General features: G+C 39.2%; 1 protein-coding gene across 1 annotated transcript in view; it reads right to left on the reverse strand.

Moving 5' to 3' along the window:
* Positions 1-13,562, reverse strand: part of lmbr1 (limb development membrane protein 1) — a 35,562-nt gene that overhangs the window by 11,899 nt on the left and 10,101 nt on the right. The window contains exons 6-10 of the mRNA XM_023949893.2: positions 7,971-8,097; positions 7,526-7,594; positions 7,371-7,435; positions 7,028-7,100; positions 604-693 (exon numbers count right to left, since the gene is read on the reverse strand). Of these exons, the coding sequence (XP_023805661.1) occupies positions 604-693; positions 7,028-7,100; positions 7,371-7,435; positions 7,526-7,594; positions 7,971-8,097 (424 nt within the window). The remainder of the gene's footprint in view (positions 1-603; positions 694-7,027; positions 7,101-7,370; positions 7,436-7,525; positions 7,595-7,970; positions 8,098-13,562) is intronic.

Genomic DNA, 13,562 nt, shown 5'->3' on the forward strand with positions numbered 1-13,562 from the left:
TTAATTCTGTGATTTATGTTGTGGTTTTAAGTGAACGCAACCAACGCGTCTTTCAAGCCAGATGACATTTCAATTTCGACTCTTATTTTAGCAGCTGAACGGTCATGTTTGTAGAGGGGGGCTGACTGTCTTCCAGACGTCCCCCCTGTGATGCCTATGTGACTGCCCTGCAGTCTTTGCCATATTGACTTTCTTTCTTTACTTCCAACCTTGTTAGTCCACCTTATTCTCCCAGTGTACCCAGCCGGCCTGCCCGCGAAGTTTGCCAAGTGCACTTTATATGCACCATCCTTCTAAATTAATGACATCACTAAAAGGCTGGCTACAATATAAAGTTTGCATGTTGTCCAATATCCTAAGTGCCTTTGTGCTCCCCACCCTGCTCCCCAAAAGGCTCAGGCCTCATTTATAATATCCTAAAATGGATGGGAATTATCAGGCAGTTCTGATCCAAGTCCAAATAAAGAAATTAAGGCAGATGAAGAGGGAGCGGCTGCCTGTCAGCAATATGTAAAAAGCCAACATCTTTGCCATTTATTTTCATTAAAGTTCGAGGTCCTAAAACAATATGCATTAGACCTGACACAAAACACAAACACTTACCCAATTTATTTCTCTGATTTCTAATAATGTCCAATTCTTTGTTGAGCTGGTGAGCAAAGCTTCCTCTGACGTAACTGTGTGAGGAAGCTCCTGTGAAGATAGAAATGTCTCATATCAGACTGCAGGTGTGAAAGCATTTTAAGGATTGGCGAACATTTATCACTTTTTTGAATTCTAAAAGTTGATAAATCAGTTCTTTGTTTTCTTGGGGGCTAAGATGCAGTCACATTGAGACTGTTGGTGTTATAACGAATTGAGCTGTTTCTCTAGTAAAAACAGCCTGACCAATACTAGTCAAATAAAACATTCCTTAAAACATTTTTTCACAAAACTGGCAAGGCACAAAAAAAAAATAGCAAAAGAGGAAGAAATGCGATGCCTTGTGAATTTTCCTTTGTTCGTTAAAATGAAAAATGTTTGCATCTGGACGGAGCTCTTGGCGTAAAACAGTGGCCAACAAACTTGCAGAGGGTATTAGTGGACAACGACAGAATCAATCATTTGCATTTGAAAGACAAACATTAAATATTCAAATGAGAGTGGTGTTTAGAAGCCAGCATGTATAAGAAGCTGTTGCGACATACTGACTGACAGGAAACATGGCTACAACAAGAGAACTGCCACTTAAACCAATGAAAAGATTTATGAAAGCTCTTTAAAAGACGACTCAATATGAGGTGTGGCAAAACTGTAAGAGCTGCTTTCAGACAGCTGTTTAAATTTAAAAGATGAACCAACAATATATTAAGTTATAAAAAAAAATGGAGCTAAAGGTAAAAATATATGCAGAAAAAAGGTGAGCACTATCTGCTTTAAAAAAATAAAAATTAACAACAAAAGAAAAGGCAAATCTAAAATGAATAAATCAGCGGTTCAAACTTCGGAAAACTGCAGCTTAAAGTCTCACTCCAACCATCTTTTTCAAAAGCCAGAGGTCTTTTCATTACGATTATGCCGTATTTAGCCAAAATCAAGAATCTGCAGATCGGCAGGAGTTCATCAGACATCCATCTCTGAGTTGAAAGCGGAACTGTTGACTCAGAAGTAAGCTTTCGCTGATATCCCATCATCCCTTTGATTACACGCTCTCCTGCTAGCTCACAGCCACTTACAACCTCAAGCCAACATTAGCAGTGCAACAACAACGGTGAGCAATATCAGAGTTACAGATGTACAGTTTTGTGGCAGATGACAGCTCGGACAAGGAAAACGAAGACGTACAAGAATCTATTTGTCTGCAAGTGGACCTGAATGGAGCAGAGCAGAGAGGGTTTGGCCGAATTCTTCCCCTATCCCTACGGCTTCTACCTACCCCTACATTTAGCCCTCCAAATGGAAAGTTACAGAAAAATAGTGTCTTATAATTCGGACGTCACTCCCACTCGATGACGTCATCAATAGTCGCCGGTCATCCACGTTAGCGCGTAGCTGTCGGTGCTCAGAAAATACAAAACATCAGTTTTATAACTTCAAAAAGTCACACAAAAACAAAAAGTTATTACTTACATTTGCAAACTGTACTTCAGAGCACACCCACGTGAAGCAATGTGTGCGACGCAGATTATCTTCACGGCGGAGGGCTCTGTTTCCCTCTGCTGCAAGGGTTTCCCCTTCAAAAAACTATTTCAGACCCCCCTATCCCTCCCAATGTCCCAACAATTGGAGGGATAGGGAGAAGCCAGAAGGGTAGGAGAAGAATTGAGATTCGGCCTTTGACCCGCCCATTTCAGTTTCCATGTCACAACTGAGAGCTTTTCCAAACGGCTTTTTTCATCTGCTCCTGATTGATCACGATTTGACTAAAGAAATACTCAGAAATGCACTTTTAATCTTAAATTCTTTTATATCTGCCCTTCATCATGAGAAATATGCTACAAGGACATCTTCAAAACACCTAAAACACCATTTTCATTGGAGTGGGTCTTTAAAGGACATTACATTTATATCAACAAAAGCTAAAGCCCACAGAAAAGCATCAATACACTTGGAGAAAATGGTTATTTTGCTGAATTTAAATTGTATTAATGGCGTATACTTACACAGCACTTTTCTACCTTGCTAGAAGGCCCAAAGCATCCGACAGTCTCATTCACCCACTGATGGCGGAACCAAACCTGGGATCTTCTGCACCCCATAAAAAGCATTACGCATTTAAAGGCATAAAAATATGCAGTGACGGATTTTGAGTCCAAGCTTAAGTGGAAATAGATTATTCTGCCAAACTGTTCTCTTTTTTTTTTTACCAAGAGTAGGTAGTGATTCCATATTGTACTTTTTGGGTCTTAGAATCATAAAATGTTTAAAGAAACTGGAATCTGGAGTTCTTTTAGAAATAATAGTTACTGTAGGACATTGTTCACTATGACACTTAAAAAAATGAAAGGAAATTACCTCTTCGTGTTTTCATCTTGTCCCATATTGTTTATAACAGACATCACATCATATCAAGAAATCCTGCTCGCTACAAAGCAACAGGCTTTCAAACAAGTAAAAATAATCTCTTGTGTCAAAGCTGTCTCCCACATGCCATAACTGGTTGAGTGGGCTGGAGAAGACAGCAAGGGATTCTCCAGGAAAACCACAAGGCTGGCTCATTTAAGGATAATTTATCTCTTTTACTCCATTTTCTTTCCAGCTTGACACACTAGCATTGGGGCCCCTGAAGCCAAGGAATAAAAGTATCCATTTGCAGCCCCCAGGGTGACTGGCAGATCAAGACCAATTAGTTCCGTGTTACAGCGTTACCAGGGTGCAATAAAAATACCATCTTTTATCTTTGTTACAGGAGCGAAGAACCAATCACTTTGATCAGACTTTTTTCTGTCCTCTGTCATTTTGACGCACCTTGTCTGGTTAGGGAAAGTTTGAACCCTTGGAGCAAAGCGGTCACAGGAAATGTCACGGATATTGCGACAGCTTCCTTTAACATCTGAATAGGAACTGTACATTTCACCTCTGGGAAGTCAAATCTGCTCAGTGACATTGTCATTGCCAACTCCTAACATACTTTTCATCTGTCATAAGGAAAGATGAATCATTGTTGAAATAAAAAATGGATTTCTATATTCCACAGGAAAAGAAGAAAAAAAAAAAAAGACTATCATCATTTTTTTGAGAATTAAATGTGAAGCAGAACCGAAACCTTCAATGACATCATTCCAGACTGAAGTTGCATATATCCTTCTTCTCCCTCTGCCGGTTCCATCAAGCTAAAGAGTTACAGCGAGGCAGAGATGCTGAGTGAGATTTCTGGCAAACAGAAAGGCTGAGAGTAATTCAACAGATCCGGTCCAACCGTCTCCAGTCAAAAAATTACGTCATCCACAAATATGCTAAGCACCATGCTGAGACAACAGAGGCACTGGCAAGGTCATTGTGCCGCATAGCATCTGGACAAGCTCTCTGTTTTCAGCAGATGAGGCTCTAAAGAAGCCTGCCTTATTATGACTGAACTGCAGCACACTGGATATTTATCTAGATTCAATGTTTTGTTAAAAAAAAAGAAAGAAAAAAGCACTACAATGTGTGTGCAAGTCTAACTACTTGTCCTGTCAAATCTCCTAAAAAGGATTATTTCATTTAATCTAAGTTGGTTATGTTGATTGATGTAGTAACTTGTACATCCACTGTAGCAAAGTAGAGTAAACTTTCCATAAAAATTTGAGGAATTTGGCAAAAACTTTAGAGGTTTTCCTGATCTTTCATCCAATATTTATCTAATGTGAACATAGAGTTACTCGTTCCGCATTTAACTCGATAAAGAAACTTTGATAGAAGTTCTACAACACATATGATGCATGATTCAGAAATGATAATGATCTTTGGTTCATATCAACAGCATGAAATCGAAGTGGTTGCAGATTCTTGACGTGTAAATGGCTGGAATGACTTGTCAGCACAGAGCGGTTACTTTATTTTCACTCGTCTGCCGTTACTTCACGGCTACGGTTCACTTCTTCCTCTTCGGCTCATTAACTTCTAGTTGTGTTTTCCTGTCATGACTGTGCAGCACAACATGATTGAGGTGAAAAAAAACTAAGAGCACAATTTTTATTATTTAAAAAGTCAATGTTTAAAATCACTTTAATATTACTTGGAAAACATTATTTTTAATTGTGTTGTGCTGTTTTAGTCATACATTACACAATTTAAAGTTTTTTTTTGTTTGGTTTTGTTTTTCAGAATCATGTATAAATAAATGTCAGATTTGACTGAAAGACTAAAATGTCCAGCCTGTGACTAAATAAGAGCAGATCCTTTTGGTTTAAAATTCCATTGAAACAGGAGATGTGAGCACACAGAGCCCTGCCAATGCTTAGGGACATTTATAAGACTCACAAATTTGTTCCAAGATGAGATTTCCCAGTAAGATACTACCTTTTATATGCAAGAGTAATTAAAAGTTTATTTCTTCATGCAGGCGACCCCTTTTTCTTCATCTGTACATAAATGTTTAGCCGACAAATAAGTTGGGAATTTTGACTTGTCCGGGCCCATGGAGGGTTGTAGAGAGGAGCACAGGTGTGTCTTGCAGTTGAAGCCACTTTGGCCACCTCAAGGGACGTCACGGAAATGGAACGTACATTTGTCGTGTGTGTGGTAAATGTTATAGCTGAAATGCCTCATCTACTTCACCCTTACTTTACCCTCCTGGGTTTTATAAGTAATTGCTAGGACCTGTGCCCGGAATATGCCCATAGAAAGAATCTGCATGAACATTTTCGCTCTGCAGGCTCACCGGACGGTCTACAACCTTGATATTTTCCTTGATTTGCACCTGCTGATAGCCTATATCCTCCATAAGGGCATTTGTGAAGAAAACTTGAGAAACGCTTGTGGGACTCGCTATTGTCCCAAGAGGAGATTTTCTTGTAAGATACTACTTTTTATTGAAAGTTTTCTAAGGCTGTACACATAGGTCTAGCTGGAATCTGCAATCTGTCTGTAAAGAGATTCACACTACTTTAAAGAATAATTGACATCATTTTGGGAAACACTTTTTATAACTGTCAGTATTTTCTTTTTAACAATTTGTGAATTTACAGAAACCCCATATTTTTAGAGGTAAAAGTAGGGCACAAAAATGCTAAAAGACAGGTAAATCCACCATTGAAAAACCTGTGATTGCATGAACAAAGAGGACAATAAACAGCCTGTCACGTAAATAAAACTGAACGCATCGAGTGATGCGGCTCAAAACACAAATTGAGTAAGAGGATAATAATCAGTTAGAAAGAACTGATGCAGAGTGGACATAGGTGAAGCAAGAAGACAACTTTGATAGTCTCTGGAGTGTGACCCACGAAGGGTTTCTATGTTTCAACTCTTGGCTGGGGAATGATCTTAGATCAAAGGAACTAAATCTCCGTCTTTCAGTTTTACGCATGAGCCTGAACACCATGTATGTGCAGATGTCCATAAAAATATTCATATCTGATAAGTTACATTCCACTCAACAATATCCTTCACATCTAATTCCATGTCTCCTCTAAGAAGAAAATACAAAGCAGCTTGGACTGTGTTGACCACTTTTTTTTTTGCACCTCACAGTGACTTGTAAGGATCAAACAGCTCAAGAGATGATAAGGAACAGATTACAATTATTCTATCAGTTAGTTCAAAGCAAACCAGTGTGGAATGAACCCTAAGAAAGCGTACGCATTGGTGGCAGTCTATAGAAGAGGCAGGCATAGTATTCGAAAACATGTGTTATCACGGAGTGATCTCTTCTACCTTCCTGGTTTGAAAGGACGCTTGTGCTCTTCATTTACTAACATCTATGCCCTTGTTGCGTGCTTGAGGTATTATAAAAGTACGTTTTGGAACCTGACTTCCTGTATTTAAGATCACTCCGTTAAACAAGAATTTTAGGGAACACAGAGGGCTGGACATGAGGCGGAAATGCAGGCCAAAAAAACATTCTTGCCGTCCTTCAGCTCTTTAAACTTTCCCTTTGTGAACAAGTGATAAGAGCATCAAATTTCTTGTGTTTGCCTCACAAAGGTTCGTGAAGAGGGACTCTTTTATGTCCACAGAAACATGATAAGATTTCCATCACACTAAGCAAGATACAATTCTGGATCTGAACTTAAATGAGGCAATCATCTCAGCGGCAGTGACAGTGCCCTGGAGAGTTTTGGTGGAGTCTTAATGAAAAAAAAAAATTCACAGATGGACAGTGCTAAGACGGCTACTTTGGCTTTTCCCCAACATCCCCTTTGTGATTGGAAAGGTCATTGTCAAAAACACACAAACATTTTCCTGAATGTTGTCGATGAAGACTCTCCTGAATGTTGTGTCCGAGTGGGTCAGGCCCACTTTTCAATGTTAATTGATTCCAGTGTGGCTTTCATGATCACACCCAACAGCGCAGTCAACCCTTGCCCTTGTCTAGAATGTGCCAACACTTCTCCCACAGACATACCGTTTAATCTCCTCTGAAGGGCTTCCTCTTGCAAATGGATGCAGTAAATCTGCTCATCCAGGTCTTCTAGGATCTAAAGGGGAGGGAGCAAAGTAGAAAAAGATTAAATGGGTTATAATTAGGCCCAAAGAGGGACTAGAGTGATGACAGATGGGAGCATAAGATTGGTGATAGTTTTGTAGTCCTGTCATTCATTTAAATGGCTAACCGAATCACCTTTGAGAACAGAAGGCTCAGCTTTCTAAAGTTTCTAGCTTTTCATTAAAACCTATTAAAAAAAATAAAAAGAAGCTTCTCTGCTGACGGCCAAACATCCACAAAGTACAGATAAACCATGACTTACTGTTGGCTTCACTAGTAACTGGCCCATTACAGCGAACATCCTTGACAATCCCACAGGAGTGCACACTACACAGGATAAAGACAACAGCTTGATTCACTTTTAATAGGGTGTTTGATAGATCTTGTTGCTTTGTGTAAATAAATGAAACATCTTACTTAATAACAGCAGCCCTCCCATAAGAGATATACAAGAGTAGAGGTATGGCAGGTAGAACTCCCACAGATCTGAAAAGAAAAGAAAACTCACTAAAAAACACTGTAATTTCATACATTTAAATGTTTTATTTAGCTTAAACTTACAAATTAAATGTACTTTTTTTTTTAAATATGCTTTTTACTCTTATTAAAATGGCAATAATGCAGTAATTTCTCAGATGTAGCTTGGGCTCAGCTGAGGGAAAAGTAAGCCCCTACCCACGGTTGAACTTAAAGTTAGTTTTAGGGTCTCTGAATTTCAGGGCTAAAGTCACAAGGACTAAATAAAAAATAAATAAAAAAATAAAAACCTTCCATTTAACACAAGGAAATGTAAGTTTTCTACTGATGTTTTGTGTAGACGCAACACAGTACACAACAAAGCGAAACTTTTCAAGTCACGTACCGTAAAGCGACTCCATACTGGCTGCATCGTTGTCGATAAATGCTGAAGCTACCCATACAATGCCCAGAATTAGCAAAGCCAACAGGAAGAGCATCACAAAAGTCTCCAAAACACGCGCCCTAATGCCCTGAAAGGAGAAAACACGCCTACTTTTGAACCAAAATAGAAACTTTTTCCAATCTTTTAGACAATATTATAATTTATTAAATAATAAAAAAAAAACATGTTAATGTAGGAATGTTTTTTACACAAGTCAAGGATTTTTAACACAGATTTAGTGTTGAATCTGTTTCCAGGTAACAGGTTTGACTTTGGCAGTTAATCAAACAGAGGTGGAGTAAAAATGTAAACATGAACACAATGGAGAAAATTAAGAAAATCTATTGTTTTCTATTTTGTTTTTTTATTATGATAGTTCCTTATTTGGTAGTGGACAAACAAGGGAGAATCAAGCATCACATTAATAAAAGTAGAGCCTCAGTTATTACTTTGGGACATTAAGCTGTTAATAGTACAGATAGTGCTTAAACACATAAAGTAACCCAAACTTACATGAACTAAACTTTGTTAAACTATCCTACAGTCAGGAAAAAGGATGAGAAGTGGATTTATGTTTTACCCGCAGATGCAGTTAAATAGCCTGTGTTTCCATTAATTCAAGAGAGAAAAACATACCGATACTAGTAATAAAAGTATTTGATTTCAATTAAACAAGCTACTGTGGATGCAATATTTATTGTTTCCACAAACTGGCTTATGAGAGCCGTTAACTAAAGCGTCCAATAGATTTTTGCGTAAATGGGGCGTTTATATAGACATATTAAGGTCTATTAAATGCGGCGACTAAAGACTGGGAGCGGCATAGGTGAAACGAGAAAGGGAGGGGTGCGAGGGTTTGCTGTCAGGACCATGAAGCCTGGTTGGGTCAGCTACTGTCTGCGATCAAGAGCAGACCTCCCATATGGTGCAGATTAGGAGCTCCCTTAGTACCGCGGTCATGTCCCAGGCCCAACAGACAAGAGGGTTTTGGGGTAATTTGGGTTTTCCGGGTCACAAACTGCTGAGTGGTTAATAAAGTCTTTCTCTACCTGTTCACACAGTTTCCATATCCTTACTTCCCTGCTGGAGAGCCAAGCTGTCTAGCACTGTAAGATAGATAGGCTCTTTCATACACATGTCAGGTAGGCAACCAGGCATGGGATAACAAGCCTTCCCTGCCTCTTGAGAGCTGTTTAAATTGGGTACATGTGAGCAATTTGTTACCAACTAACATAATGGTTGTGCGGTTGCTGTTCAGCATTTGCCAACAAGTAGATGAAGGGGGTCCCTCTTTGAACAGTTCCCCTGTTACTCAAAGACAGCTTCAAAAAGAGAAAACTATTTTATTTGTGGAGTACATTTATTTTACAGTTTTTGCTCAACTGCAAACAGCCTGTCTGCTATTAAAGTCATATTGCAATTTAAAATCAATTAACACATAAAATAGTCAAATATATTTGGTAACGTTTATATTTTGTGTTTATTAATTAAACCTGTACTTAAAAAAGACATTAAGATAAGTCACATCAGCTTATTCACATCAGTTAAAATGCAAAGTAGCATCACTTTGTTGGTTTTAAGCTTTACATGCTTTCTGCTTCTGGAAAAGCCTTCAGGCAGGAATTTTCTAGCACAACAAAGTGGGGAGTTGGGCAGGGTTTAGAGTGCCCCAGTGTGGACAACACCAGCACTGCAGTCAACCGGCAGGGACTCATTTAGAAAGAATAAGAGTTGGAAAAATTGCGAATAAAAAGATCAACCAATACAGACATAACAGGTGCAGTTTATGTGCATCTGCAATGATACCATAAATCAAGACTGTGGCTTTAAGCAGACAAATATTTTCAAATATCCTCCCCTATAGATTTGATGGTAAACACTTCAAAAACATTCTGTTCTCCAGTTTCATTTAATGGCAAAATGCTCAATGCAGCAGATTTAATAAAAAGGACAGAAGAAAGAGATGAAAAAGAACAACGGAGGGAGAGTGAAAGAGGAGACGAGCCGACGTTTGAGCAGATCTCCCTCCCCAGAGGTGCCAGAGGTGAGAGAGGAATGCTTTCAGGGACTTCAGCCACATCCCACATGTGCTCTCTTAAGGATGCTTCAGAACACGCAGACCCCACAGATGGGACATGTGTCCGCTCAAGCACACCAGTCCACCTTAACAAGCTGCCCATGCCATGTTGAAGGTATATTCCCTTTAGATAGGCTTCTCAATCATTTATAAGACTCAAATCATTCCACATTCAGATCATTTAGGGCAAAGACAGTTTTCATAACCTCTTTTTATCATCAGGCCCGGCTGCTGGACGAAACAATCAGCCGTTTCAGACCTGGTTTGCTCGAACTAGATACTGAATTGAGAGGCAACATGGAGGAAATTGCTAATTCATAGTCAAGCATACTTGCAATTATTCCACAAAGGAATAAAAATATAGGCCTTTGTTTCTAATATGGATTTGTTATAAATAGGACAGGGTTCGCTGAGTCATCAGTGATCAAAGAGAAAACTGTCAAATGCTGAAGGCAGCAAAAAAAAAAAGAAAAAGAAAAAGTAAAAGGCTTGTGCCTTGGCACTGAAAGTGCCCGCTGGAAGTTTCTATTCTTGCATTTCTAAATGTGTAACTACCTCTAAATATAGACACTCTGAAATATTCAGCATCCCCTGATCCTCACACTGAGATTGAGTTGGTTAGCAGCAGAGTTTGCTCATAAAGTACTGAGACATTGTCAATTTTTTTTTAAAGAAAACCCAAAAGTAGCAACTTTTTATGCATTCATTAATCCATCTGCTAAGCTGTATCAGATTCATTTCAGATTCTTGAATATACCTTCAAAAGCACCAAATAGAAAAAATGAGGAAGGTTCAGAAATATTCCCTCTAAAGCCTTAGGGTCGGTTTATACCCAATCGCTGCGAAATGTGAGACAATCTGATCACATCATCTGTGATTGGAATTTTACGCCTGTAGTACAATCGGATGCATATCACGTCATTTGCCCGATTTCATTTCGAGTGATTAGAAGACGCAATGAGGGAGAAAATGCAATCTAGATCCCAGGATCTTCAAGACAAGGTCGCTAGAACTGCATTCTAAATAACAAGAGGAGATAGACATTATTTCATTCTGACTCAGTTCTAAAAAATAAAAAAACACTACATTTTCACTGCGTAGTTAATTTCTATTGAAACTATAACTTTAGATATATTCCATTAAGATATAGAGCATTTGGCAAATCATTTGTAATGTAACTTTTTTTTTTTAAAGTATAGTTATTGGTTTGTCCAGACCAGTGTAGGGTCATAGAGAGGAGCGGCTGCATCTTAGGTGGAGCCCGTGTGTGGCGTGTAGCTCCCGTGTGGCTCGTTAGAGGCCATCATGAAAATGGATGGTACGATTGTCGTCCATGTGGTAAGTGTAGCATAAAGCATTTGTAAGGATGATACAAATTCCTCGCACTTGACGTACAGGTGATGTTGTTATACAACGCCCTTACACCACACAAACTACACTTTGATCGTTTCGTTTTCTAAATTATACCAGTCGTGCTGCACCCAAGCAGCTGGCACTTATCACATGAACAGCACTTACTGGCTCCTTGCACAGTTTGCAGAATTGGACAAAATGAAAATCGGTACAATGCGCCTGCATGTCCCTTACGTGTTGTTTAAATGTTCACTACGACCTGCCACTCGCAGCATGCCCACAGAAAAAATTTGCTGCATATAGAGGAGTCTCCAACCTTGATATTTCCTGTGGGCCACCTACATGCACCATAAAGGTTTGCTTGTTATTTGCTTCCAAACAACCCATATCCATTTGTAAATGCAGTTTGACTAAGACCTAACATGCGCTGATGTCATCATCCTTTGCTTTTGAGCTTGTTTTAGTGTTTAGGTAAAAAGAGGCAATTACAGCAAACGTGCAAGAATTATCTGTAAAGTTGCACAAATGTACGGCAATACGACAAGGAAAAGGATCAGAGCTGCACAGGAGCTTTCTCCTAGCTGGTGCCGTCAATCCTTGGCAGGTCAGCAGGTGGTGGCAGCAATCATCTCACGCACCATCCCTCTGCCAACTGTCAGGGAAGCGTGCAACAAGGGCAAAGAGTGTAATAAGTGAAGAAGGGGGCAGGGCCCTTTTTTCACTCCCTGGCAAAAAAAAAAAAAGACTGCTCTCCTTGCTAAAGACATGCCAGATGCTAAGAGACCTTATTAGTGTATCCTTCAGCCAGTCAGCCACAGTGCAATGCCGTGTCAAAGACAGAAAGCAGGAAAAGAGGGACATTCCCCTGTAAAGCTGTGCAATGAACTTCAAACGACTTGAGACTTCTTAATAAAGTCCCATTGACACAGAAAAATGAAGAAAAAAAACAAGTAGAATCAAGGCAAATTACTGTAGCAAGAGTCAGCAATGCTTCCTTTACCAATTACAATGAGTCAGGAAGGAAATCTTTTATTTAAGCGTAGCATCATTTGGTATTATTTCCATTTTGCTTTGGATCAGTCTCTGTTGTAAGTAAAGCCTCAAAGGATCGACAAATACAAACCTGTTTGGACTCAACAGTTGAGTCTCAAACACACCTTTGAGTCAACCGACAACAATTTACTTCAACCGCGCTAAGCTAGTTCGACTTCCAGACGAAATGCTACAATTCAAGTCAAATGCTCTGAACCAAAAACGGTAAAGAACTGGTCCAGAACAGATCAAGTTCCACAACTTTTCACTTCGTTTAGAAACACTGAGTCATGAGAGGACGGGAAACCTCGCTTGTCCTTTTTCAAATTCTCAGCTCAAGCTAATATGTTGCTGTGGTTACGAACATTGTAACCAGCAGCTTTAGGGAGACACTGTGACCTTAAAGGAAGGTATGTAAACACCACTTTATATTCCTCGGCAGAAAGAAGGCCTGGGAAAAATGTCTGCATGTTCAGGAGATTTGAAATAAATATCCGAGGCCCTATTGTGGAGCTCCAACAAAGAGGAGTATCTTAGTAACACCAAACGGGTTTGCTGGGCGAGACGTTTTCTCTTCACTCCTCCTCCACAATAAACACACTTCTCATCATCGGCGAGTTAGGGCTTAGGATGAGATTGATGAGGAGTTTCTTTAACAGCCAAATGAAACCTGTTGGCCCTTTGCTGGGTCAGTCATGGGGTCAGACTCGTTCCAACTCGTTTTAGGATCAAACACATTTCAATACTGGCTTCGACCCAAAGCATGCCTGCAACAATTTAGACGTCTTTCAACAGATTCCGCTGTTAAAAAATAACTTGAGCACTTAACAACAAACCTAGCTTAGAATAAGTTCTAGTAAATGAAGCTTTGGCTCTAAAATGTTCTTTTATTTAAATTGAAGATCTAAAAACTAAAGCTTGACCTCTATAAAAACCATTTCGAATAATATATTTTTAGGATCTATTAACTGATTTCAAATGGATTCTAATAAAAAAAAAATAATAAACTAGAAGTTAAGAAGCTGCTTTTTCAATGTCTGTAAGACCATACAAGTCTGACATATACATCAGCACATGCTTAGACATCAGAA

This window comes from Oryzias latipes, chromosome 20, assembly GCF_053564925.1.
Source record: "Oryzias latipes strain Hd-rR chromosome 20, Olatipes_Hd-rR_3.1".
NCBI classification, from domain to species: Eukaryota; Metazoa; Chordata; class Actinopteri; order Beloniformes; family Adrianichthyidae; genus Oryzias; species Oryzias latipes.